This window comes from Melanerpes formicivorus, unplaced genomic scaffold (assembly GCF_026170545.1).
Source record: "Melanerpes formicivorus ecotype bairdi unplaced genomic scaffold, bMelFor1.0.p_v2 SCAF_35, whole genome shotgun sequence".
Lineage (NCBI taxonomy): Eukaryota > Metazoa > Chordata > Aves > Piciformes > Picidae > Melanerpes > Melanerpes formicivorus.
The window spans coordinates 5,187,715-5,215,666 of NW_027142387.1; the positions used below are offsets into that span (position 1 = coordinate 5,187,715).

Below are 27,952 nucleotides of genomic sequence, written 5' to 3' on the forward strand. Positions count from 1 at the left end.
GAAGGGACTGAGCTCCAAGCCTTTAATGTTAAATATCAGATTTGATGTCCTCCACCTGCCCAAGGGCTTTAAATACTCCCTGACTGAAATAGAAAAAAATATCTCCAAAGTCCTCTGGGGGGAAAAAACCAAACCAAAAACCCCCAAAGTGAATGAAAAGGGACAGAACTTGTGACTTGAGCAGGAAACCATGAAGAGAGAAAAGTAAAGCAGCTGAGTTTGGTAACAGAAGTAGCAGTCCCCATTGCCAGGCGTGCTGTGGAACACAAGCCCATGCCTACAACACCAAGCTCTTTGGTCTTGGCTGTGCCTCAGGATGGTGTTAAGCCTGGACTTGTCATCTCTGTTGTGGGGCTTGCAAGACATTCACTGGATTTCAGACTGGTGAGGGATTTGTAGCTGGCTACTGATGTGAGGGAGCCACAGAGCCCGAGCAGCGATGGGGTGTCCTCCTTCCCTGGGAACAGAAACAAGAGGCAGGCTGAGCATTTGGACAGCACAGGATAGCCACCACAAAAGCAAATCAGGAACAGAAGAAACTGTTTGATCTGCTCTGCTGTGGATGACATCTTCCTGCTCCAGCACTTCTGCACCTCAGAAGTGCAGAGGACTGATGCCACCTTCCCTGGCCTGGTGGCAGAGGTCCCTGAGGTCCAGATGGAGCAGGCCTAGAGAAGGGCAAGGAAGCTGGTGGAGGGCCTGGAGAACAGGACTGATGAAGAGCAGCTGAGGGACCTGGGGGTGTTTAGTCTGAAGAGGAGACTGAGAGGAGACCTCATTGCTCTCTACTGCTCCCTGAAAGGAGGTTAGAGCCAGGTGGGGGTTTGGCTCTTCTTCCTAGGAACAAGTGATTGGAGGAGAGGAAATGGCCTCAAGTTGCAGCAGGGGAGGTTTAGGTTGGACCAGAGAAGAAACTTCTTGACTGAAAGGGTTCTCAAAGCCTGGAGCAGGCTGCCAAGAAGGCGGCTCCCTTCTCTTCTCCAGGCTGCACAAGCCCAGGTTGCTCAGCCTGTCCCCATAGCAGAGGTGCTCCAGCCCTCAGATGATCTTGGTGGCCTCCTCTGGACTCACATGTTTTACCTTTAAAGATAAAGTGTTGAAATTCAAACCCAAACTCTTGCTCTCAGTGGCGAGAGCAGATCTTACCAGAGGTAAAAAGCAGTCAGAAGTACATCTTTACATGAACTGTCTATCATGGACACACTGATTCCATTTCGCTTTAGCAACCTGATCCAGTGGGAGGTGTCCTTGCCCATGGCAGGGGGTTGTAACCTGGATGATTTTGAAGGTCCCTTCCAACCCAAACCATTCTTTGATTCTGTGTCAGAAGTCCTGCGGCATTTCCCTACTTTCCAGAGCTGCCCACAAGATGGAGCAGCCAGACCTTGCCAAGCACCCAGCCTTTGAAGATGTCTACATCACATCTCTGCACCAGCATGAGGCAGAGATTCATAGAATCATGGAATGGGTTGGGGTGGAAGGGACCTTCAAAATCACCTAGTTCTACCTAGTTCCTCCCACCAGCCCAGCTTGCTCAAGGCCTCATCCAACTTGGCCTCGAACTCCTCCAGTGAGGGGGCATCCACAACCTCCTTGGGCAACCTGTCACATCATCTTCCTCTCTCTGCTTTAACCCAAGCACTGCCAGGGCCAGAGCCTGGAGCCTTTCTTTTAACAAACAAAAAGGGACACTTCAAGAGCTCCAAAGATTTGAGTTATATCTGAGAGATGACAGAAGATGCTCCTTGGACCCACGCTGTCCCTGCTTCTCTGCTGGAGAAGGAAGATGTGGAACATTTTTTGAAGCTTACCTCTAAAGTACAGCACAAAGTCTTGGAATTACTGAGGTGTCCCTGCCCACAGCAGGGGGTTAGCACTGCATGATCTTTAAGGTCCCTTCCAACCTAAACCAATCTATGAATGAATCCATACCTTCATGCAACAAGTTGATTCCATCTGGCTTGCCATCCTGTGAGTGACCTGGCTCCAGAGAGGACTGGGAAAGGCTAACTTCTGCTGAAAGCTGGTCCAGGCTGTGAAAACTCTTCCTGCAAAGCAAGGAGGATTTAACAGTAATGCAGTCAAAGATAATCCAAATTGTTACACATATGCTAAGTTAATAAATTTAATGATTGGATTTGATGGTCTTAAAGGTCTTTTCCAACCAAAAAATGATTCTATGATAGCAAAATATCCTCAGTCCTCTGTAAGAGCTTTCTGCAAAGACCCAGGCAGTCAACCTTCCTTCTCCTAAAGACTCTCATTTGGGTTTTTTTCCTGAAGCAATGTTTTCCTTTTTTGCCCCAATGAATCCAAAGGAAGGACATTCTTATGCTAAGCAAGAGAAGAAGCTGCTCTTCTTGCCAGCTGATCCTTGTACAACAGGTCATGCCACCAGGACACAATCCAGAGTAGGCCAAGGGAAATGTGTCAGTTGGAGCTTCCCTACTCCTCTAAAGGTGAATCAAAGTCAACACTCAACTTACTCATCCCATTGTTGGTTGTGCTTTCTATAGAGTAGAGTATCCAAGGCAACAGCATTGACATCCAGAGCTCCTGGGGAAGGCCACTGGTTGGTGAGGTGAGTGGTTAATTCCTGTCTTGACCTCAAGTCATTGTTCTTTAGCACAGTCCTGGGAATGCAAAAGGCAGGACATCTCCTTAAGGTACAGGGAGAACAACAGGACCAACAGTCCTGACCATGCTGATGTTCTGCTCTGACCAGCCAACAGACTGCAGGCTTCCCAAAGCCTCTGACACTGCTCATTCTGCCATGGGGAAGCAACTGAGAAACCTACTGAGGAGCTTCTTTAGGAAGAGGGAAAAGCTGAACTGAGACTCTCTCTGCACAGGCAGTAAAAAAGCAGCTGCAGCCTGGAGATTCTTTCTGACAGCATGATGGCAACCAGCAGGCCAACTCTTCTGCAAACCAACTATGGGAACACAAAGCCCTTTCAATCCTACTCAATTCCATGTACAAAACAGGCCCCATCTAATACTGCTGCAGAGTGAGCCAAAACCCAGACACCTTCCTTCCATCCTGTGTGTCCAGGTGAGATAGAATATGTGGTTCATCTGCTTTCTACTACCCTCCAGTTTGGATACATCTGTGGTTGTAAATGAGAGAGCATATTTCCTAATATTCAGCCTGAACTTCCCCTGGCACACCTTGAAACCCTTTCCTCTGGTCCTGTTGCTTGCTACCAGGGAGAAGAGGCTTACCCTCTCCTTGCAAGGAGCTCCTCGCTGATGTGACTCCACAGCTAACATCCTCAGGGATGCACTTTGTGTTCAGCTGGTACCTGAACTATCCAGCAAGAACCTCAGCAAGGAAACCACCTAAAGAGCCAAATTTTCCCACAAAAGCAGGTCAGACACCAGCAAACTCAGCAAGGGATGTTTGGTAGCTGGTTTGGAGAGAAGAGCACAGCAGCTTGGCAGAATGAGGTGGGGCAGCACCATAGGGAACAAAGCTACCTTCCAGGAGCTTGTCTCAAGACAAGAAATTCCCCCAGTGCTCATGCAAGTGAAAAACCAGCTTCTCTTCCCTAGGATCACCCCCTCCACCTCCTGAGGGGTCTAAGGAATAACCATATTGATACCCCAAAGCTCTCATTTTCCTGTGTAATTCCCCTAATCCCATGGGGCACCAGCACTAATCAGGTAAACCAAAGGCTTTTTGATCTGAGGAACCTCAAAACCTAGCCTAGTCCTCATGAGGTTAGCACTGACACTGCATCACCTCCTGATTCAGAAGGACTTCATAGAATTGTTTTGGTTGAAAAAGACCTTGAAGATCATTGTGTCTAACCATGATCTAACTCTGCCAAGGCTGGAGCTAGACCATAGCCCTCAGCACCACATCTCTGCCTCTTTGAAATGCTTCCAGAGATGGAGACTCCACCACTTCTCTGGGCAGCCTGCTTCAGGGTTTCATCACCCTTGAAATACAGAATTTCCTCCTCCTGTTCAGATGAACTTCTGATGTTCCAGTTTGTGCCCCTTACCCCTTGCCCTGTCACTGGGCACCACTGAACAAAGCCTGGTCCCATCCTCCTGCCACCCACCCTTGAAGCATTGATCAGCATTGATGAGATTGCCCCCTCAGGCTGCCCCAATTCTCTCAGCCTCTCCCCATCACAGAGATGTTTCAGGCCCCTCAGTAACTCTGTAGCTTATTGCTGTCCCCTCCCCTGTTTCTACTGCAGGGGAAGGGCTTGTGCACAAACAGATTTGGTTCTATTGCTTCTGTTCCCAAGAGCAAGACAGCTGAGAAACACCAGCTGAAACCCAGAGCAGCCTCAAACACCAGACTTTACAAAGAGCAGTGGTTCATAACTGACATGGAACAAACCTCATAATCCATCCCAAGAACAACACTGAAGATCACAAGTCATAGAATCACAGAATGGTGGGGCTTGAAGTGACCTCTGGAGATGAGTCCACCCCACCCTGCTGAACCCCGGGCAGGTCACACAGGAACATTTCCAGATGGGGCTTGAAAGTCTCCGGAGAAGGAGACTCCACCACCTCTCTGGGCAGCCTGCTCCAGGCCACCAGCACCCTTACACCAAACAAGTTTCTCCTCATGTTGAGGTGGAGCTTCCTAGGTTCCAGTTTGTGTCCATTGTCCCTTGTCCTATCACAGGGTGCCACTGAACAGAGCCTGGCCCTTTCTGCTTGCCCCCTACCTTTCAGATACTGATCAGCATTGATCAGATCCCCTCTGGGGCTGCTCTTCTCCAGGCTCAACAGCCCCAGGGCCCTCAGACCTTCCTCACCAGACATCCTCAGCATCCTCACAGCCTCCCTTGGACACTCTCTAGTAGAACCCTATCACTCTTGAACTGGGGAGCTCCTTTCCAGAAGCATGCAGTTGGTTTTAAACTAAAACATGATGCAACATTGTTCTGTTGGAGCTGTGAGGGTGTAAGGATGATGCAAAACCAGGTCTGTAGACAACACCTCAAGCCATTCAGATTGCATCAGGTTTGAAGCCACCTGGTCAAATGGGAGGTGTCCCTGCCCCATGGTAGTGGTTTGCAAGTGGATGATCCTCAAAGTCCTTTCCAACCCAAACCATTCTATGAAGGTACAGAGAAGCTGAGGGAAGAGGGAGCTGAAAACAGACCTGTCTGAAGTAGTGAGGACTTCAAACTGCTGCTGCCAGCTTGAGGGAGAGAAAAGACCCAGGAGCACACCTAAAAGTGTGGCTGATGTGAATCATGGCTTGAGAGCCATGAAAGCTTTCCAAGGAAAGCAGGATTAGCACTCTCGGGTTGGACTTCTAGGAATGGAATCTGCCAAGGAGATCAAGGATTAAAATTTAATCTCCCACTTCCTTTCAGTGAGAAAAGAAAGCAGCAGCAAATGGGATTTGCTGTGCTGAGCATCTGAGGATTAGAGCCTTACAAAGAGAAAAGGCTTACAGAGGAACTGCCTCAAAGGTAAGAATGCTCCAGCAGAGCTTCAGCAGTGCTGCTGCTCTCCTGCTGCTCCAGATGATTTCGTTTGCACATCTTTACAACATTGCACTGGGTTCAAGGGAGCCTCAAAGCTCATCTTATACAACCCCTCCAGGCAGCAGGGACACCTCCAGCTAGATCAGGCTGCCCAGGGCCTCCACCACATCTCTGCGCAAACTGTTCCAGTGTCTCCCCACCCTCACTGTGCAGAGCTTCCTCCTGATGTCCAACCTAAACCTGCCCTGCTCCACTTTCAAACCACTGCCCCTTGTCCTATCCCCACAGGCCCTTTTGAACAGTCCCTCCCCAGGCTTCCTGTAGGTCCCCTTCAGATATTGAAATACAGCTCTAAGGTCTCCCTGGAGCCTTCTCTTCTGCAGGCTGAACAGCCCCAACTCACCTGGCCTGTCCCCAGAGGAGAAGCACTCCAGCCCTCCCATCACACATTGAATGTTAGGGAATTCAAACTGTTTTCTACAGTTAGCCAAGCCATGGCCTTCAGCAACTTGATCTACTGAGCTGGGAGGGCATATTTTGAGACCTACAAAATGTTAACCCTCTGTAAACTGGCTAAACCTTCAGCTTCATGATTTTCCAGTCACAAAGTAACTTTTAGCCGAACTGAAAGCTATGCTGCTCCTTGTGGTTTGGCTAACAACCTCAAGTGCCAAGCAAGGCAGGCCTCTGGTCCTCACTCCCCATTTTGGGGTTGGTTTGGTTTTGTTTGGTTGGGTTTGTTGTTGGGTTTGTTTGGTTGGTTAGGTGGTTTGGTTTTTTTTTTAATACAGACCTGGACAGACTCAGATTCTGCCCAAATCACAGTGTCACAGGATCACCAAGTTTGGAAGAGACCTCAAAGATCATTGAGTCCAACCTGTCACCACAAACCTCATGACTACACCATGGCACCAAGTGCCACGTTCAGTCCCCTCTTGAACACCTCCAGGGATGGTGACTCCACCACCTCCCTGGGCAGCACATTCCAATGACAAATGACTCTCTCTGTGAAGAACTCTCTCCTCACCTCGAGTCTAAACCTCCCCTGGCGCAGCTTGAGACTGTGTCCCCTTGTTCTGCTGCTGGTTGCCTGGGAGAAGAGACCAACCCCTTCCTGGCTACAGCCACCTTTCAGGTAGTTGTAGAGGGCAATGAGGTCACCCCTGAGCCTCCTCTTCTCCAGGCTAAACAATCCCAGCTCCTTCAGCCTCTCCTCATAGGGCTTGTGCTCAAGGCCTCTCCCCAGCCTTGTTGCCCTTCTCTGGACACGTTCAAGTGTCTCGATGTCCTTCTTAAACTGAGGGGCCCAGAACTGGACACAGTACTCAAGGTGTGGCCTAACCAGTGCTGAGTACAGGGGCACAATGACTTCCCTGCTCCTGCTGGCCACACTATTCCTAATGCAGGCCAGGATGCCGTTGGCCCTCTTGGCCACCTGGGCACACTGCTGGCTCATGTTTAGGCAGCTGTCAATCAGCAATCTATTGAGAATTACATAGAAAACATTTTGATTGCACACCTGTGAAGCACCATTTTGGAAAGATCAACTAACACTCACTGAAGAGAAGTTTGAAGCAGCAGAACAGTAGCCAGTGGGATACAAAACCAGCATTTAAGAGATTTCCAATGGTTTCCATCCCACAGCCAATGATCCTACAGAAGCTCTCAGAGCGCTTTACAAACAGCACTCTGCTGTGCCTGGGGCAGAGTCACAGCCTCAAATTTGCTCTTCCCTGCTGACAATTCAGAAAGATGACAGCATAGACTGACTGCTTCAAACTGCTGCTACTTGGAGGGGAGTAAAACACTGAGATCTGAATTCTGTGAGCACCAGGCTGAAATGGCTGGGCCACCAAAACGAGGTGGCCAAAACTCACGTCCCATGACAGACATATTCGTGATACAGCATGTGCTGCTGCCTGGGCAGCCTTGGGAGGAAAGGGGGAAAAAAGAAGAAGAGGGAAGGAGGAAGGGTGGGGGGGAGAAAGGAAGAAGGAGGAAGGGGATGGAGGGAAAGAAGGAGGGAGAAGGAATGAAAGAGAAATGAAAGAATAGTTCAAAGATGTCAAATACAACTGGTGCTGGCCACCACAAACCTGCTAGGAATCTTTCTTCCTTCTCCCCAAGACAACTATGGGTTACTAACACACTTCCAGAAGAGCTGATCCTAGAAGCAGGCTGCACTCACAGCAGAAACAATCAAGATTCTCCCCTCTCCCCAGATGTCGAGTATAGCCCAGGCTCCTGACTGCAGCCTCTCCCCAGTTCACTGTCAAGGTACAATAGAAACTGCTCCACAATCTGACCCCTTGCACAGGAAGTCCGACACAATCACATCCTGAAGCCTGAAGTCTTCACAACAGACTGGGTATTGATCAGCTGAAAATCAACAGCAAGTCTGAATGTTCAGAATTCCCAAGTATCAGAGTGGGCTTAAATGAGCTCACACCTTCCCTCCACCTCTCCCAAATCATCAGGGAGGCCAAAAATGGCTAACATGAATCATTCAGAAAATAACTCAACTACAGGCAGCTCTCAAAAGCTTACATGCAAGGAGAAAAAAAAAAAAATAAAGGCTCAGAAAAACAACTTTTCTTCCTCAGCTCCCAAACTGGCATGAATAAAATGCAAATGCTGTGTTCCTGAGGAGCTGCATCAAATCAGTTTCAAGCACTGGTAATGAAATGATCAGCCACAAGAGAGGGGAACTAAAAAAAGACACAAAAAAGGGGGTTGTTTACAAGCTAGAAACACTTTTTTAATGCATAGAAAAGCCCCTTCTGGGTGGTGTCTGTGAGATGTTAGGTAGAGGGAACCAAAGCACTCCAAAGCCATCTTAACCTTCTCTTCACCCTGGATCATTTCAAAGGCCATAGACCACTTCCATTTTACTTCAGGGCTCAGACAAACTACTCCAGATAGAATGTAAAATAATGTAGTTTGGATATGTCATAAAGGGAACAGAGCACACAGTTACTGCAGATGCATGCTACAGCAGTCTCCTGGCAATTTGTCATCACAAAGAGGTTCTTCATCCCCCTGGGTCTTGAAACATGACCAGGGGTGCCTCCGCAAAAGGACAGCATCTCCCCACCCAACAGACAGGGCTGGGAAGAGAAACCAGATAAAGATCTTAGGATACTCAAGTATTTATCATCTATAGATGATAATACATGCATATGTGGCTCCTAAAATGCTAGATATGCCACTAGAAAAAAATCCAATCAAACCTCCTGGTGTTTTAGCAGCTGGCCCTGAACAGAAGAAAGGGTGAGCAGCAAAGTGCTTCAGCAAGGTGCACATTTTTAGGGCTATCAGGAGAACTTGGACTGTGCATTAGCTACACAAAAATCAAATAGAATCTCTACCAAGCAAACAATTATTTCTTTATTCTCTGCTGCCTAGCACTTCAAATGCAGTGTTCAAAAGGAAGCTCCTTCCAATCCGTTCCTTTGAAGGGTTATCTTAAAGACGGGAGCAATAAAATACTTGTAAAAACATGTTAAAAAAAAAACCTAAGCAAGTTTACTGCAAGCTAAAAAAAACAATAATGAAATATCACAAATTAACCTCAGAATGAGTCTATCTGCAGCAGTTTTCAGGGCAGGTATTTCTGGGTGTATGATTTTCCAGCTGAAGGACTAAAAAGTATCAAAGAAATGTAAAAATACACCAATTAATTGTTTTTTTCCCCCAATACTTTGCCTCATTTCCACAGGATCAGAACAAGTTAAATAATGTCAGTCATGCTGCTCTAATAATGAGTCCTTGATGAGGCTTGAAGGAGGCCTGGATGGGGCCTTGGGCAAGCTGGGCAGGTGGGAGGTGTCCCTGCCCATGGCAGGGGGTTGGGGCTGGACGATGGGTCAAGGTCCCTTCCAACCCAAACCATTCTATGAATCCATAAACAGCATTTCTCCATCATACTAACTTACAGCTGGTCTTGCAGCTCCACAATGATATATTCCAGCTGCTCCTTCTCCATTTTATGGGCCAGATCCATATCTTCAATCCTCTGGAGCAGCAGCTTGTTCTGCGAGACGGATTCAGAGAGTTGGTTCTCTCTGAGCCGTACCAATTCTTCAAGGTAGCCCTGGAAGGGGAAGCAATTAAGACAGCTTTGAAGAACACACCACCAAAAAGTTGTTCATTGTATGGTCATGGTTTTTCTAGTTCAGGGTTCTGCTTTGGGGTTGGGAAGGGGGGCCAAATTTTCTAACAGTCTAGTAAATTGACTTAAGATTAGTATGATGTTTCCTAAGAGGTACCAAGGAAATAAACTACTTATTGATATTAAACAAACAAACAACCACCCACAGAATTGTTTGGGTTGGAAAAGCTCTCTGAGATCACCCAGTCCAACCACCAACCCAACACCACTAAACCATGGCCCCAGGTGCCATGGCCACACATTTCTGAAACACCCCCAGGGCTGGGGACTCCACCACCTCCCTGGGCAGCCTGTGCCAATCCCTCACCACTCTTGCAGAAAAGAAATTTTTCCTCATCTCTAATGTAAACCTCCCCTGGCACAATTTTAAGCCATTTCCTCTCCTTCTATCACCTGATCCTATGGAAAAGAGTCCAACCCCCACCTGGCTGCAGCCTCCTTTCAGGGAGCTGTAGAGAGCAATGAGGTCTCCCCTCAGCCTCCTCTTCTCCACACTAAACAAGTCCAGGTCCCTCAGCTGCTCTTCCCCCACTATTTTGGGACACTCTCCCTATAAATTTTCCCCCACTTAATTCTTCCCCCATTTTGAGATGCCTCCATTCCCTCCCCCATTTTGGAGAAGTGTCTGTGGCAGAACAGAATAATGGATGACCCAGGGAGCCAGGAAATGTCAGCAGTGTGAAACACCAAATTAGTTTTCAAAACCAACATGGAACAGTCAGTAGTACAAGAAAAAGATCACAGCTCCAGACTTATGTGGCCCTGAGCAACCTGCTCTATTTGGAGGCGTCCCTGCTGACTGCTGGGGTGTTGGACAAGATGACCTTTGAAGGTCCCCTCCAACCTGATGCCATCTGTGATGATGTGAACTTATTTTAGTCTCAGTCCAAGTCCTGAGGAATCTTCAGAGCTTTTCAGACTGGGGGTACTTGTGCCCTGTCAGAAGTTACTCTGACTGTTAAGGTGCAGCTTGAAGCTCCGAGTAGGGCTTTGGAAATACTAACTGATGCCTTGGGACATGCACATGTTTCCTGACTCCCAGAAACTGCAAACAAACATCTTAAAAAGAGCAATTTTAGATATAAAACCCCAGAAACCTATGAGCAGTAAACATCTCTGTCTATAAGGGCACTGAGATGCAGTGGCAGCTGACAAAACTCCAGCATAAACAGGAAACAAAGAAAGGAGAAGTTTGCACCACTCCAAAGGAGGGGAGGGAGAATTTCCAGAGAAGTAACAAAATGTCTAACTATGACTCATCAACCTGGACAAGAGACAACTTGGAAAAGACAAACTCCCAGATTCCCAGAGTGGCCTGGAGAGGGCAGGAAGGAAGCCACTGTTCATGATTTTTTAATCTCCAAGAGCCAGGCACCATGAAATGAAGCTAGCAGGAGCCAGATCCAAAGGACAGCAAAGTAGGTGGCTTTTCACACAACAGATGGAAGAAAAGCAGGACCCTTTGCCAAAAATATGGTTTGGATGCTAAGAATTTCCATGAGGCCAAGAGGCTATGTGACAAGTGTTTGGAAAAGAGATCCATCACAGACAGACCTTCTCACCCTCAGCAAGTCCTGATACACAGAGGAGAAACAGTGCAGATGCATTTGCTTTGGTTTTACTCTTCCCTTCACACCTACTTTGGGCAAGTATCCAAGCTGGGGCAGTGGGATAAGCAAGGATTCTTGGTCTAAACCAGCACAGCATTGCTGACACAGTAAAGTAATCATAGAACTGTTTGGGTTGGAAAAGCTCTACAAGATCACCCAGTCCAACCAGCAACCCAACACCACCATGGCCACTAGACCATGTCCCCAAGTGCCATGGCCACACATTTCTGGAACAGCTCCAGGGCTGGGGACTCCACCACCTCCCTGGGCAGCCTGTGCCAGTCACTCTGGCAAAGAAATTTTTCCTGATAGCCATTTTTCCCCCCCCCAATATCTGAGATGTCACAGAGCTCAGTAGATGCCAGGATTCAGCCTGCTGAAATGCTCCCTGTCCCACCCTGCCATTTCAACATCTCAGAAGACACAGATGCCTTTATCTTAGCTGCACTCCAGTCTCTTTCATGGTGTGGCCCTGGCGGACATCATTCCCCTGCGCTCTGGGTGACTGCGGCACACAGACTTCCTGAGGAGGCACAGAAGGACTTTATCACTGTTTGTACAAAGGGAAGGTTAATCACAGAATGCCAGCTTGGAAGGGACCCAAGGCTCATCTGTTCCACCCTTTCTAGGTGACAGTGCAGCTGAACTGAGCTGGCCCAGCACCCTGCCAAGCTGAGTCTGCAAACTGCCCAGTGCAGGGACTCCACTGCTTCCCCTGCAAGATGATTCCAATGTCCAGCTGTGCTCATGGGGAAACATTTTCTTCTGGAGTCCAATAGGAATCTCCCCAGCAGTAACTTGTCCCCATCACCCCTTGTTGTTTCCATAGGACTCCTTGGGAAAAGGGAGTCTTCATGCTCCTGGTAGCCTTTTATGTCCTGATCCATGGAGCAACTGAGCAAAAGAAAGGTTTATTGGCATCACCATATCAGGTACTAAAAGTACATCAGTTTCAGCTTGTTCTTGTCACAAATGTCCTGTTTTCCAACACACAGAATGGCAGGAAGCCCCTTTTTGGAAAGGAAACATCTCAGCTCAATGACTTTAGGCTTGAGGAGAGCAGATTCAGACTGGAGATGAGGAAGAAATTCTTGACTGTGAGGGTAGGGAGACACTGGAACAGGTTGCCCAGGGAGGTTGTGGATGCCCCCTCCCTGGAGGTGTTCAAGGCCAGGTTGGATGAGGCCTTGAGCAAGCTGGGCTAGTGGGAGGTATCCCTGCTCATGGCAGGGGTTTGAGACTGGATGGTCTTGAGGGTGCCTTCCAACCCAACCCATTCTATGGATCTAAGAACCTCTGATTAACTGCACTGTGTGCAGCTCATGTGTTGCTGCTACTTACTGCCATGAAACAGGTCCCCAAAAAGGAAGGAGAGAAACCCTCAGGAAAGGGCCTTCACCCAGCCTCTTTGTGGGCCTCTGTCTACCCAATTAACACAATTCTGTAACCTCTAAGGAAGGGGGAAACCAAATGGACAAGTCATGTTTGCTTCCAGTTTGTAACCTGACAGCTTCAGAGACACATTACCTATAACAGAGCATGGAAAAAGGAGCCAAACTCCTCCATTAGATTTGAGACATCTCAGTTTCATGCTGAAACCTCATCCCAGGGTTATTGTGGCTGTTATTTTTCTCCTCCCTCCCCAAACCCCTTCTCCTTCAAATCAGTCAGCAAAGGCACTTAGACACTGTGGGGATCAGACCTTTTCAAAGCACTTCTGTGTAGCTAAATAATATTTCGTCTATTTCCTGCCTTCGCTGCAATGGAGATGCCACCACTTGGCAGGTGCTGGGCTTTGGTTCAGCTCCATCCCCTCCCTCCCCCAGGCTCCTCCTTTACCTTCTGCTCCAAGGCCAGCCTGTACTTCTGCTCCACCCTTTTGCATTTGTTGTACCAACTGTTCTCATCCGTGATGAAAGGAGGACCAATGTTCTCTGGAGTGCTGCCTTCACTGCCACTGCTGCCCAGCGTCCTCAGCTCTTCTTCATCACTGCTGATGCTGTCAGAACTGAAGGAGCACAGTTTGTCAGCCAAGTGAAAAGCTGTCCTTGGGAAAGTGCAAATTCCCCTTAAATTAAAGCAGTGTGGTTGTCCACAGCAGCTTGAGAGATCCTCATAAGATGCCTACAGCTCTAAGCCAAAAAGAACTGGAATGTTGGCACAGATCAGCTGATAGCTCAAGTTTTTCTGTGTACAGCCACCTAAAGAACAGGCAAAATGTTAGCTTGCCTTGGGCCAGTCAGACAACTGTATGCAGGATACTCTAGGAATCACAGAATGGTTTGGGCTGGAAGGGATCATTGAGATCATCTAGTTCCAACCCCCCTGCCATGGGCAGGAACACCTCCCACCACCCCATCTTGCTCAAGGCCCTAGACAACCTGCCCTTCAACACAGCCAGGCTTGTAGCCTCCACAGCTTCTTTGGGCAACCTGTCCCAGTGCCTCACCACCCTCCTGGGCAAGAATGGCTTCCTCATGGCTTGTCTCAGTCCAGCTTCTCCCAGTTTGAAGCCATCACCCCTTGTCCTATCACTCCAGGCCTTTGTCAAAAGTCCCTTCCCAGTTCTCCTGTAGCCCCTTTCACATCCTGGAAGACTGCTCTGAGGTCTGCCTGGAGCCTTCTCTTCTCCAGGCTGAACAGCCCCAACACTCTGAGGCTTGTTCCCATGGCTGAGATGCTCCAAGCCCTTGGATCATCTCTCTGTCAGTTCTTTTTATTATTAATCATATGGCTGAGCAACATGTAGCTGGTCTTGATTTTCTGTTATGTGCTCCTGCTGCTGATCTGTCAGAGACTTGTTTGGGTGGGAAGAGCCCTCTGAGATCACCCAGTCCAACCATCAACCCAACACCACCATGGCCATCAAACCATGTCCCCAGGTGCCATGGCCACACAGTTCTGGAACACCTCCAGGGATGGGGACTCCACCACGTCCCTGGGCAGCCTGTGCCAATCCCTGACCACTCTTGCAGCAAAGACATTTTTCCTGATCTCCAACCTAAGCCTCTCCTGGCACAATATCAGACCATCTCCTCTCCTCCTATCACCTCCAGGATCAAGTCACATCTTACCATGTATCATTTTAATATACACAACAACTACTTTTAAGTTCATGGTGACACAGCAAGGACAATTAGGTGTGCTGACAGTAAAGATAAGATATACCTTTGGGTGAACTTCAGGTAGGGTGTATAATCTATGACAGCTGGAAAGCTGCCATCCAAGCCTTCTCCCTTCAGACAAAAACTGGGAAAACAAAGAGACAAGGATAAGGTTACCACAGGAAAACTCAATGGCAGTGAAGCTGAATCTCACCAGTGGGAAATGTGATTTGTATTCATTTTTTTTATGATGAGACAAGTCTGGAGAACTGAGCACTCAAACCTCACTCAGCCAGGCTAGGCTGGTCAATATGAAATGAAAGTCCCTCAGCAGATGAATGGATCATGAAATAATGGCCATTGGAATGTGCTGCCCAGGGAGGTGGTGGAGTCCCCATCCCTGGAGGTGTTCAGAAAAGGATTGGGTGTGGCACTTGGAGCCATGGTTTAGTAGTCATGAGGTGTTAGGTAACAGGTTGGACTGGATGATCTCTGAGGTCTTTTCCAACCTGGTTGATTCTGTGATATAGTAATAAAATAATGAAAGGCAAAAATAAATCTAAAATGATTCTGTGATTACTATGAGGGGGCAAAGCAGATTCTGTTCTCACCAGGCCTTCCCTATCTCCACCACAAATACTTCTCTACAGGTCATGGCTTCACAGAATGGGTTGGGTTGGAAGGGACCTTCAAGATCACCCAGTTCCAATCCCCTGCCATGGGCAGGGACACCTCCCACTACCTCAGCTTGCTCAAGGCCTCATCCAACCTGGCCTTCAACATCCCCAGGAAGGAGGCAGCCACAGCCTCCCTGGGTAGCCAATTCCAGAGTCTCACCACCCTCCTACTGATGAACTTCTTCCTCAGCTCCAGTCTAACCCTGCTCTGCCTCAGCTTCAAACCATTCCCCCTTGTCCTGTCTCTAGACACCCTCAGGAAAAGTCTCTCTGCAGCCTGTCTGTAGGAAGACAGCTCTAACGTTCCCCTGGAGTCTTCTCTTCTGCAGGGTGAGCTACAGCATCACAGTATCACTAAGGTTGGAAGAGACCTCAAAGATCATCAAGTCCAACCTGTCACCACAGACCTCATGACTATACCATGGCACCAAGTGCCACGTCCAAACCCCTCTTGAACGCCTCCAGGGACGGTGACTCCACCACCTCCCTGGGCAGCACATTCCAATGACAAACAACTCGCTCGGTGAAGAACTTTCTCCTCACCTCGAGCCTAAACCTCCCCTGGTGCAGCTTGAGACTGTGTCCCCTTGTTCTGGTGCTGGTTGCCTGGGAGAAGAGACCAACCCCTTCCAGGCTACAACCACCTTTCAGGTAGTTGTAGAGGGCAATGAGGTCACTTTCTTCTTACCCAGAAAAACTATTCAAGATCTCCTTCTCAATCCCTCCCCATCCTTCCCCCCACCTAGGTCTTGTCTCTCACACTTCCAAGAAAATCTCACAAGGTTTTCCACCAGCCATTGATTTGCAAGCACTTTCCCTGAGCATTTTGTTCTGTGGGATGCAAATCTGCTACCTGAAATCAATGGCGTTGAGTCCCAGCAGCATCCCAGCAAGCATGTTGGCTTCTTCCCCCAGGACAATGGCTCCATCCTCATAAAATCTCCTTCAACAAAAATGACACAAATTCAGTTCACACCATTTTCTCTCAGATAATTCATAGCTTCACAGGATGGTTTGGTTTGGAAGGGACTTTCAAGATCATCCAAGTTCCAACCCCATGACATGGGCAGGGACACCTCCTACAGCTCAGCTTGCCCAAGGCCTCATCCAACCTGGCCTTGGACATTTCTGGGGAGGGAACATCCACAACCTCCCTGGGCAACCTGTTCCAGTGTCTCCCTACCTGCACTGTCAAGCATTTCTTCCTCATCTCCAGTCTCAATCTCCCCTCTCCAGCTCAAAGCCATCAACCCCTCATCCTGTCACTCTCAGCCCTTGTCAAAAGTTCTTCCCCAGCTATCCTGGAGCCCCTTCAGGTACTGGCAGGCTGCTCTAAGGTCTCCCAGCAGCCTTCTCCAGGCTGAACAGCCCCAACTCCCTCAGCCTGTCTCCATAGCAGAGGTTCTCCAGCTCTCTGCTCATCCTTGCAGCCTCCTCTGGACTTTTTCCACATCCTTCTTGTGCTGGGGCACTAGAACTAGGTGCAGTGCTCCAGGTGGGCTCTCACCAGAGCAGAGAGGCAGAATTCCCTCCTTCACCTGCTGGCCACACTTCTTTGGATGCAGCCCAAGACATGGCTGGTTTCTGGACTGCAAGTGACCATTACATGTGGGATTCAGGTGACCATTACATGTGAGAAAAGGGAAACCAAGAGCTGTCCAGGGGGACCCATCTTGAGTCTCTCACTTGAGAAATGTTTGCTAAAACATTGCAAAGCTTAAAGTCTTCCAGAACCTGGTTGTTTTGAAGTCTCTGAGGGCTGTGGAGATGTACTCAGACAGGTGCTTCTCCATCAGTGCCACTCTGATCCAGGCCCGACCCTGCAGGAAGAAACAGACAACAGATACTGAAGCATTCCAGAATCAAAGCCTAGATTTTCCACTTGAAAATGAAGTCTTGATTCACCTGGGTGAAGTGCACTGATGAATAAAATTACCCCTGAGGATGAATTGTTGCCAAGATGGAATCACAGAGTGGTTGGGATAGCTGCTGCTCCTCACCAGCCCTGTTCTCCACACCCTTCACCAACTTCTTTGCCCTTCTCTGGCCCCACTCCAGCACCTCGACACCCTTCTTGAATTGAGGGCCCCAGAACTGCACCCACAACTCACACAGTAGCCAGACCAAGCAGAAACTAAACTTACAGTAAGCTAGGCAGATGCTGAACAACAGCACCAGTACCACCACCACCACTCCCATAAACACCAACAGCGCCGCAGAAGCTTTAGCAGAGGGAAGGGAAATGAAGAGGATGCCTCTCTGGAGAGCTGCCTTCACCCTGCAGTCCTATGGAACACAGACTTATGGACTCATCAAATCACCAAGAATGGAAAAGACCTCTAAGATCATCATCAAGTCCAACCTTCTAATCCACACCTCCATGATCACTTCATCTTCATTTCCCCCAAAGTTCTCTTGCTAGAGCTACTCATCTGCCAGAAGCCTGCTTCCCTGCTCATGTGGCTTTGAGCAACAGACTTTGGCTCTTCATAGAATCACAGAATTGATCGGGCTCTAAGACCACCCAGTCCAACCATCAACCCAACTCCACCATGGCCACTAAACCATGGCCCAAAGTGCCATGGCCACACATTTCTGGAACAGGGATGTGGACTCCACCACCTCCCTGGGCAGCCTGTGCCAATCCCTGAACATTCTTGCAGCAAAGAAATACTTCCTAACATCCAACCTAAACTTGAGTGAAAGTCCAACCCTGCTGCTGCTGTTGAGCAGCCCTGCTGACAGCAGAGCTACCATGACTGGCAAACCCTCCTGAAGCAGGCACCAGCAGTAAAGCTAATCCCCATGGTACTGGTATCTGTGTAGACTTGCTTCTAACCTTTCCAGATGAAGCCATCCCAAATGCTCCCCCCCACACCTTGAAATACTCAACAGCACTCCTCACCCTGCTGCACAAAGGAGCTGCTTTGTTCACTCCTTGGCTGGAGGCTTTCCACGGAAGACAGGAAAATGTGAGTTTATTTATCAGGCTACTGCAGAAAAAGGCTTTGCCTCTTATTGCCCACTGGAGTCACATCTCTGTGTCCATTAAAATCTTGGGATTCACAAACACCTGTCAGATAAATCTTGACTAGAAGCAAAATAATCATCAGATTGTGCACCATGAGGCCCTCCAGGAAGGATTTGTAAATAAAAGCTGCTGGAGCACCTCTGCTGGGGGAGTTGTTCAACCTGGAGAAGAGAAGGCTCCAGGGAGACCTCAGAGCAGCCTTCCAGTACCTGAAAGGGGCCTCCAGGAGAGCTGGAGAGGGACTTTGGACAAAGGCGTGAAGCGACAGGATGAGAGGTGATAGCTTCAAACTGGAAGAAGTGGCACTAAGATGAGCCATGGGGAGAAAATTCTTCCCCATGAAGGTGGGACCCTTCTCTGGACCCACTCCAGCAGCTCCATGTCCTTCCTGTGTTGAGGGCTCCAGAGCTGGACACAGCACTGCAGGTGAAGTCTCCCCAGAGCAGAGCAGAGGGGCAGGATCCCCTCTCTCCATCTCTGGCCACACTGCTTTGGATGCAGCCCAGGCTGCCCTTGGCCTGCCGGGCTGCCAGCGCCCATTGTTGGCTCATTCAAAGAATGAGATTTGTGGGTCAAGCTGAGCAGTGTGGGGGTTTTCCTGGGTCCAGAGGTGCCAGCTGCATTTTACACATAGAGATGGAACAGAGAGAGTCAGTCTGAGCTGTCTGTTCCCTACCTTAGCTCTAGAAGAACCGACGTTCTCCATGTTCTCAATACTGCAGATGCAGCTGTGGGAGACCTTTCGGCAAGCTACGCGAATGTAGTCCCAGAAGCTACGAGGGCTTTCGTAGCCAAACCAGGAGATCTGACCTTAAACCAAAATACAAGAGAGGGAAACGTTTAAGAACCTCTCTCTCTGCTTAGGGGAGAGAAACACAGTTAAAATACTTCCTTCTGAGCGGCCTGCACTGACAGCATTTTGTACTAGCAAGATTCATAGATGCATGGAATGGTCTGAAGGGACCTTCAAGAACATTAACTTCCAATCCCCTGCCATAGGCAGGGACACCTCCCACCATCCCAGATTGCTCAAGGCCTCATCCAACCTGGCCTTCAACATCCCCAGGAAGGAGGCAGCCACAACCTCCCTGGGCAGCCAATTCCAGAGTCTCACCACCCTCCTACCTCTTCCTCAGCTCCAGTCTAACCCTGCTCTGCCTCAGCTTCAAAGCATTCCCCCTTGTCCTGTCTCTAGACACCCTCAGGAAAAGTCCCTCTGCAGCTTTGCTGTAGGATCCCTTCAAGTACTGGAAGGCAGCTCTAAGGTTCCCCTGGAGCCTTCTCTTCTCCAGGGTGAACAACCCCAGCTCCCTCAGCCTGTCCTCACAGCAGAGGTGTTGACATTCTTCAATGTTAATTCAAAACTAATTTAAAGGCACAACATCATGCTGAAGACAAAATCTACATCGAACAGAGCTGACTGCAGGTTTTAAATCATAGATTAACCAATTCACAGAATGGTTTGGGTTGGAAGGGACCTCAAAGATCATCCAGTCCCATGGGCAGGGACACCTCCTGCCAGCCCAGCTTGCTCAAGGCCTCGTCCAGCCTGGCCTTGAACACCTCCAGGGAGGGGGCATCCACAGCCTCCCTGGGCAACCTGTTCCAGTATCTCCCCACCCTCACTGTCAAGAATTTCTTCCTACTCCACAATTTAAATCTGCCCTCCTCATGTTTCAATCCATCCCCTTCCCACCAAAAACAGATCATTGCTTTCCAGTCCTGTGTTCTATGATATCCCCTTAAAATCCACACTGTCACAGCACCTTACCTCCAATTTCTAAAGAACAAAACAATTCCTGCCAGTGGATAGATTTGTTCCCACACCATTCCCAGCCTGCCACACAATGCACAACTTGATGCCACCTTCCCTGTTTTCATTTAACTCTGCAAACTGAAACAATCCCACTGGTAATTATGGGCTGAAGACTGCAACAACAACTCAGCTTCTTGAGTCTCTCTGGTTCTTACATGAAACAGTTTTTTACTTCCAAATTCACAGCTTCACAGATTGCATCAGGCTGGAAGGGACCCCCAAAGCTCATCTTGTCCAACCCCCTGCACTCAGCAGGGACACCTCCAGCTAGATCCAGGGTCACATCAAATCTGATCTTGAATGTCTCCATGGATGGGGCCTCCACCACCTCCCTGGGCAAACTGTTGCAGGGTCTCACCACGCTCACTGTGCAGAGCTTCCTCCTGATGCCCAACCTAAACCTGCCCTGCTCCACTTTCAAACCACTGCCCCTCATCCTAGCCCACAGGCCCTTTTGAAGAGTCCCTCCCCAGCCTTCCTGTAGGTCCCCTTCAGATATTGAAACATAGCTCTAAGGTCTCCCTGGAGCCTTCTCTTCTCCAGGCTGAACAACCCTAGCAGCAGAGGTGCTCCAGTCCCCTGAACATTTTCATGGCCTCCTCTGGACCCACTCCATGTCCTTCCTGTGTCGAGGGCCCCATAGCTGGACACAGCACTGCAGGTGAGGTCTCCCCAGAGCAGAGGGGCAGAATCCCCTCTCTCCATTTCTGGCCATGCTGCTTCGGCATTCTGGGCTGTAAGTGCTCATTTCTGGCTCCTGTCCAGTTTCTCCTCCACCAGCACCCCCTAGTTCTCTTCTGCAAGGCTGCTCTCAGTCTCATCACCCAGCCTGGATTGCTATCTTGGATTGCCCTGACCCAGGTGCAGGACCTTGCACTTAGCCTCACTGAATCTCTCCAACCTGTCCAGCTCCCTCTGAATAGCCACATCCCATCCTTCAGTCCTATCAGCCACACCACTCAGCTTGTTTCACTGCAGACCTGCTGAGGGTGCCTCAGCCTTGCTCTCTGTATCACTGATTGAAGAGATTGATCAAGAGTGGTCCCAATACAGACCCTTAAGGGTCACCACATGTCCATTTGCCTGTAACCTGCTCGCCAGCCTGTGATGGCTTTCTGTCTTTCCTGCCTGTCATGAATAACAGGCCATGAAGCAAAAGAGTGTTGGGGATAAACCCCCCAATATTTATATATGCAAGTCTAATGAGTTGTGCTCAAGGATGGCTGCACCTAGGGAGAATAAGAAATGTGAACAATCTCCCTGCAGTCTCAAGTTGCTAAGTACCCCTAATGACTGCACTCAGCTTCGTCTCAGTGTGACAAACACCATGTTTGTGCCCCTCTGAGTGGTTTGGTTCCTTTCCCTTCTGTGACAGAGTGACAGCAGGTAGCAATTGTGCTGCTGAAATGTCAGCCCCCACACAAGGCTGTTCACAAAGCTTAGTTATGAAGATTAACAAGCAGCAGGAGGAAAAGGAGTGGATTGGCATCTTCCACGTCTATCTTTAGATGATGATGATGATGATGATGTCCTTCAGAATCCTCAAGTCATTTCAGGAGCTGTACACAGAACTAAGATCTGTGGAGAAGCTTCCAAGGCCTCTTCTAGTGCAAGTAAGTGCTGAGGCACACTCTGTTCCCTCAGCAAAGCAGCTTCCTCTAGAACAATCAGAGGAGGCAAACAGACATCTTCCTGATTAAGAACAGCATCTGACTCCCCACCAGAGGAAAAGCAACCACTGACCTTTCTCAAAGCAACTTAATCTAGATCCATTACATTCCAACAGCAAAAAGCAGCTTAGGAAAGGACCTAAACGCTATCTGAAAAAGAAGGCAACAGAAGCAAGGGACTGAGACAGCAAAAACAGCAGCACCAGGGATCTGCTCTCTGCAGCATCTGTCACAGCAGCAAACACCACAGTTGCCTTGCAGGCTCTTGGAGCACAGCCTTACCATGAAGCAGAGAAGCAGAGATCAGCTCCATAGAATCAAAGAATCACAGAATGGTTTGGGTTGAAAGGAACCTCCAAAGGTCATCCAGTCCAACCCCCTGCACTCAGCAGGGACATCCTCCACAAGAGCAGCTTCCTCAGAGCCTTCTCCAGCCTTAACTTTAGTATCTCCAGGCATGAGGCCTCAACCACCTCCCTGGGCAACCTGTTGCAGTGTTCCAGCACCCTCATAGTAAAGAACTTGTTCCTCACATCCAATCTCAATCTGCTCTGTTCTCATTTCAAACCATTGCCCCTTGTCCTGTCCCTGCCGGCCTTTGCAAACAGTCCCTCTGTAGCCTTCTTGTAGCCCCCTCCAGGAATTGGCAGGCTGCTGTTAGTTCTGCCTGAAGCCTTCTCTTCTCCAGGCTGAACATTCACCTGTTCTTCAAGAAGAACACTGCAAACATGTTTCCCAATCCCCCTTGCCTGCACTTTTCCACAAGCACTCAGGAATCAGCAGCAAAGGGACAGACACATGGACCCAGCGCTTTGACTCAGCAGGCAGGAGGCCCTACAGGTTTCATGGGAGCCAATTCCCCTGGCAAAGCCATCCCCAGGGAGGTGGTTCAGGGCCATACCTTTGAGTCGATGGCTTAGGATCTGCTCCAGAATGGCTGCAAAATTGTTAAATTCGGGAGAGGTGTCATCGATGGTCTCAAAGCATGAACGGTCAATCAAAGTCTTGACTGAAAACCTAGAGCAGAAGGACAGGGCAGTCAGAAATTCCAGCAACAGCTCGAGAGCAGGGGACTGGTTTGAACAAACCAGACCAGCAAAGAACAGAAATCCACCTTGGTAACGTCAGTCAGAGCAACACAAACGCATTCCAGGTGAGGAAAGGGATGGGGTTGTTCAGCACTGAAAAGAGAAGGCTTGGGGGAGACCTTATTCCCATGCAACAGGATGTAGAGGGTGGCTACCAGGAGCACGGAGGCTCCCTTTTCCCAAGGAGTCCCATGGAAACAACAAGGGGTGATGGGGACAAGGTACTCCGGGGGAGATTCCCATTGGGCTCCAGAAGAAAATGTTTCCCCATGAGCACAGCTGGACATTGGAATCACCTTGCAGGGGAAGCAGTGGAGTCTCTGCACTGGGCAGTTTGCAGACTCAGCTTGGCAGGGTGCTGGGCCAGCTCAGTGCAGCTGCACTGTCACCTAGAAAGGGTGGCACAGGTGAGCCTCGGATCCCTTCCAAGCTGGCATGTTGTGGTTCTGTGTGGAACAGTCTGAAAACACAACCCCCATTGCTGGTCTGAGGCATGAAGACTTCAAACCACCAAGCTAGCAACAATCCCCACACTCCCTGCATAGAAGGGAGCTAATTAGGCCCTACTGATTTCCCTCTTCCCTAACCTATTCTAATAAAGCTGCAGAAAAACAAGCACTCAAGAGCACCAAACATCTATTTCTCTCTGTAATCCTAGCCATCAGGATTTGTGCTTGGTGTCCCATCAGTGTGCCTTTCACCCTCAATATCCATGCCCAGGGATCCTCAGGGTCACCTCTATCCCATGACAAGAACACTCTGAATCCATCCCAGTGCAAGAGTGCTGCAAACAGATGATGAAACAAAGCCACTTTCTGCACTCTTACCTCTGTGCATTGACTGGAGCAGTCTGATGGCCCTGTGAAGGGGAAAGAGTCCTCTCCAGCACCATGTGACTGCATTATGATGACCAAAAAGATTTAAACAGCTAACATTGAAACTGGAAAGGCTGAAGCAGGTCATGGTAAGAAGCAGACAACATGGAATTTGGATGTCCCCTCCCTGGAGGTGTTCAAGACCAGGGTGGATGAGGCTTTGAGAAAGCTGGGCTGGTGGCAGGGGTTTGGAACTGGATGATCTTGAACCCAAGATGATCTGGATGATCTTCCAACCCAACCCAGTCTATGATTCCACGAATCTCTGCCATATTCTCAGCAGGAGAATCAGTCAGAAGCTTTATGCCACAGGATCTCAGTATTTCAGAGCTTTCACCCCAGTGACAGATGTGGTGGACATGCAGAACTGAAATCTGAGTCTACCCAGAAGAAGAGAGAAGCAGCAGCAGACAGCACCAAGCTGTTCTGCAGCGCTGTGGATCACCAGCATGGCTGCTCACAGGCTTAGGAGATGGATGGGCCTTGAAGGTGCCTTCCAACCCAAACCACTGCAGGACTCCATGATAAATATGCTCCACAGCATCTCCACACAAACAGTTCTGCAGCAGGTGACTGTGCAGGCATGGCAGGAAGGAGCTCCCCTACACCAGCAGTGCTGCAGAAGTAACCCCAAGTGCCTCCTGAGAGCAGCCACACAGCCTCCTGATGCTGGTTACCCAAATGAAGCTAATTCTGCTCCCACTCAGCTGACAGCTAGGTTTGAAGAGTTTCAGCTGCATTATCTAATCCTGAGGAACCTTGTGAAGCAAACCTCCCCATCCCACCTCTCCTGCAAGCTCCTATTGTTTTCCTGGTTCTGGCAGGACAGCAACTAGGAGTGAGGAGGGTGGAGGAGGAAGCTTCTTCTGCACTGCCAAGTTATGACTCAGTTTTGAACTCCTCCACGTTTTTAACCAATTTTCACTGACAGACATCTGTGCTCACCAGGGCACTTCTACCCAGCCAGGATCACTGCTAGGGAGCAGTGGAAGGGAGGTGTCTCCAAGAGGCAGAGATGTGGTGCTGAGGAACATGGTTTAGCCCCAGACTTGGTGCAGCTAGAGAGTGGTTGGAGTTGATGATCTTAAAAGGCTTTTCCAGCACCACTTTGGATGCAGCCCAGGCTGCCATTGGCCTTCTGGCCTGCAAGTGTCCTCTTGTCCTGCTTCTCCTCCACCAGCACCCCCAAGTCCTTCTCTGCAGGGCTGCTCTCAATCTAATCACCCCCCAGCCTGGATTGGTATCTAGGATTGCCCTGACCCAGGTGCAGGACCTTACACTTAGCCTCATTGAACCTCCTGAGATTCTCTTCAGCCACCTCTCCAGGTCCCTCTGGATGGCTACATCCCATCCTTCAGTCCTATCAGCCACACCACTCAGCTTGTTTCACTGCAGACCTGCTGAGGGTGCCTCAGCCTTGCTCTCAGTATCACTGATGAAGAGACTGATCAACAGTGGTCCCAATACAGACCCTTGAGGGACACCACTTGTCACCTGTCTCCATGTGGACATGGAGCCACCGACCACTGCACTCTGGATGTTATTTTCCTTGGGATCTGTCACCTTCTCTGAGTGGTCAGCCACATATCCCCAGTTTAACTGAATCAATTCATTTGAGCTCTCTTTAACATAAACATTTCACACCCTCTGAGGATTTTGATTGGAAATGACAATTTTCTTACCAGGTTTGATGCTAATTTGGCTATTCCTGACAAAACTCAGTTTTCAATTACAGAAAATATGTGGTAAAGGCAGGAAAGCACAGAAATATTTTCCTGTTACACTGGCAGCAGAATAAAAATGCAAATAAATGTAGGCACATGGTGATAACAAAGCCTTTACCTCCTCATCCTTGCCAAATACTGAGATGGATTCACAAATTTCAGATTTTCTGAATGCATAGCAAAATTTAACTGAAAACAATTAAAATTAACAGTGAAATGGAAACCTTCTGCTACTTCTGTTTGATGGAATCACAGAATGGCTCAGATTGGAAGGGACCGCAGAGCTCATCTCCTCCAATCTCCCCACCATGGGCAGGGACACCTCTCAACTGGACTCAGCTGCTCAAGGCCTCATCCAGCCTGGCCTTCAACACCCCCAGGGAGGAGGCAGCCACAACCTCCCCGGGCAGCCTGTGCCAGAGTCTCACCACCCTCCTACTGAAGAACTTCTTCCTCAGATCCAGTCTAACCCTGCTCTGTCTCAGCTTCAAACCATTCCCCCTTGTCCTGCAGCCTTCCTGGAGGATCCCTTCAGGTCCTGGCAGGCAGCTCTAAGGTCTCTCTGGAGCCTTCTCTTCTGCAGGCTGAACAACCCCAGCTCCCTCAGCCTGTCCTCACAGCAGAGGTGCTCCAGCCCTTGGATCAGCTTTGTATCTGTGATGAGTCACCATACAGTACTGTAGCGAGAATAGAATAAACCAGGTTGGAAGAGACCTTAGAGATCATCGCATCCAACCTCATCTGCACTCACTCCAGGAGCTCAGTGTCCTTCTCATGTTGGGGACACCAAAGCAGGAAAGAGCTGAGGCACATTGGTGATACTCTGAGATCAGGTACTAGAACCTGAAGCAACATTGAAGCAAATACTTTTCAGCAGGCACATGATGCAGTTAAACTTTGCAAATACCGTTAACTATGCCAGTAAAAACCAAAGAAATGAAGAATATCATTGACTCAAAGAATGGTTTGGGTTGGAAGAGATCATGAAGAACACCCAGTCCCAACCCTCTGCCATGGGCAGGGACACATCCACCAGCCCTGTTTGCTCAAAGCCTCATCTAACCTGGCCTTGAACACCTCCAGGGAGGGGGCATCCACAGTCTCCCTGGGCAACCTGTTCCAGTGTCTCCCCACCCTCACTCTCAAGAAGTTCTTCCTCATTTCCAGTCTCAATCTCCCCTCTTCCAGCTCACAGCCATTACCCCTTATCCAGTCACTCCCAGCCCTTGTCACTGAAGACTTTCTCCAGATAACATTGACATTAACTTGACATCTTAAAAATGTACCAATGGAAACAAACCAAAGGAGCCACTGCTGCCAGCATGTTCATGGCTCTCCCTGTTAGCATCATGCTCATGGCTTTAAAAGTCTGCCATGATGTAATGGGGCAGTGCTGCAAGCCTGGCAGTGCTGCATGGATCCAACAAAGCCATCAGTGGAAAGCCACCGGGAGGATGATTATGGTTGTGTAAGCTCAGCAGCAAGAAGCTGAAATCAAGAAGTGGGTATCCCAGATGCAGGCTGTGCTGCAGATCTCCTGATCTACATTTTGGAGATAAAAATATCCCCTGAATGCAGCCTCCCTGGGACTGCTCCTGCAGCACCAGAGCCTCACAGCAGCACGGGGTTCACCACTTCTGTCCACAGCAGCTCGAAGAACAGCTCAGGGCTTCACTTTACATCCAGTATTTACTGCCTGAATTTTAGAAGCAGTCACACTGTGCCAGTTGGTCTTGATGAAGCTAGATGAATTGAGGCTTGAGGAAGGGACATTTAAACTGCAGAAATTCTTGACAGTGAGGGTGGGGAGACACTGGAACAGATTGTCCAGGGAGGTTGTGGATGTCCCCTCCCTGCAGGTGTTCAAGGCCAGGTTGGATGAGGCCTTGAGCAAGCTGGGCTGATGGGAGGTGTCCCTGCCCACGGCAGGGGGTTAGAACTGGGTGATGTTTGAGGTTCCTTCCAACCCAAACCATGATTCTTTAAGGTCTCTCCCAGCCCAAACCATTCTATGACTCTATTCTCATGAAGATGAAAACCTCAGCCCAAGGCTGCAGAGTTTCCTCTGCCCTGCTTTGCTCCAGAAGACGCTTTCGGCGGCCCAGGGATGCAAGCAAGGTCCCCGAAACAAGCCTTCCCCCCCCCCCCCGCCAGAAAGAAAAGCGCCTTTAAAGCCCCGATGCGGCGGAGCAGGTGCGCCTCGGCCGCCGGAGGAGCTGAGTCAGGATGGAGGAGGCTGCGCTCCCCATGGCTGCCTGACCCCGGGGGCTGGGGACCCCCTACCCTCGCAGGGATGCGGACACACCCCCGGCCTCCCCGCAGACCGGGCGGCCGCAGCCGAGCTCCAACCTCCTCCGCGCAGCCACCACGGCCAGCGGCCGCCCGTCACCTGCGCGGCGCGGAACGGTGCCCCCAAGCCGCGCTGCCGGGCGACACCAACGGGTGCCCCGGGCAGGGCAGCGCCGGGCCCGGTGCGGCGGCTCTCACCTGCAGACCGTGATCAGGTTCCGCCGTTCCACCGCCGCGTTGCGGGCCGGGCCGCTCTTCCTGCGGGCGGGGACGTTGAGCCCCCCTAAGCCGAGGGCCGCCATCCCCGCTGGGCGCAGGGGCAGCCGCCGGGGCTGGCGCCGAGCCTTTGTTCCCGGCCTCCCGCTGCCGAGGATGCTGCGCCCGACCGCTCACCGAGCAGGAGCGGGAGGAGGAGGAGGCGGCCCCGTATTTCCC

At 49.7% G+C, this 27,952-nt stretch overlaps 1 protein-coding gene across 3 annotated transcripts; it reads right to left on the reverse strand.

The window, feature by feature from the left end:
• On the reverse strand, window positions 1-27,946 carry RUNDC3B (RUN domain containing 3B). 3 transcript variants are annotated; one of them, XM_068156939.1, is made up of 11 exons: window positions 27,716-27,946; window positions 22,443-22,558; window positions 18,732-18,865; window positions 16,759-16,844; window positions 15,878-15,967; window positions 14,412-14,492; window positions 13,083-13,251; window positions 9,398-9,555; window positions 2,487-2,633; window positions 1,933-2,048; window positions 1-457 (listed from the first exon to the last, which is right to left on the reverse strand). In XM_068156939.1, the coding sequence occupies exons 1-11, from the start codon at window positions 27,817-27,819 to the stop codon at window positions 312-314; spliced, it is 1,347 nt and encodes a 448-aa protein (XP_068013040.1). In that variant the 5' UTR covers window positions 27,820-27,946; the 3' UTR covers window positions 1-311. The 3 variants fall into 3 exon arrangements, with proteins under 3 accessions (XP_068013040.1, XP_068013042.1, XP_068013041.1); XM_068156941.1 differs by lacking the exon at window positions 27,716-27,946 and adding an exon at window positions 22,926-22,944; XM_068156940.1 differs by lacking the exon at window positions 2,487-2,633.
• Between the last annotated feature and the right edge of the window lie 6 nt (window positions 27,947-27,952).

Excerpts from the sequence above, each read along its gene's own strand:
- RUNDC3B (XM_068156939.1), bottom strand. The coding sequence starts at position 27,819 with ATGGCGGCCCTCGGCTTAGGGGGGCTCAACGTCCCCGCCCGCAGGAAG. Across the intron at positions 14,493-15,877 it reads CTCAACGCCATTGATTTCAG|TTTTTGTCTGAAGGGAGAAG; the intron begins GTAGCAGATTTG and ends TTGTTTTCCCAG. Across the intron at positions 2,049-2,486 it reads CACAACCAACAATGGGATGA|GAAGAGTTTTCACAGCCTGG; the intron begins GTAAGTTGAGTG and ends CTTGCTTTGCAG.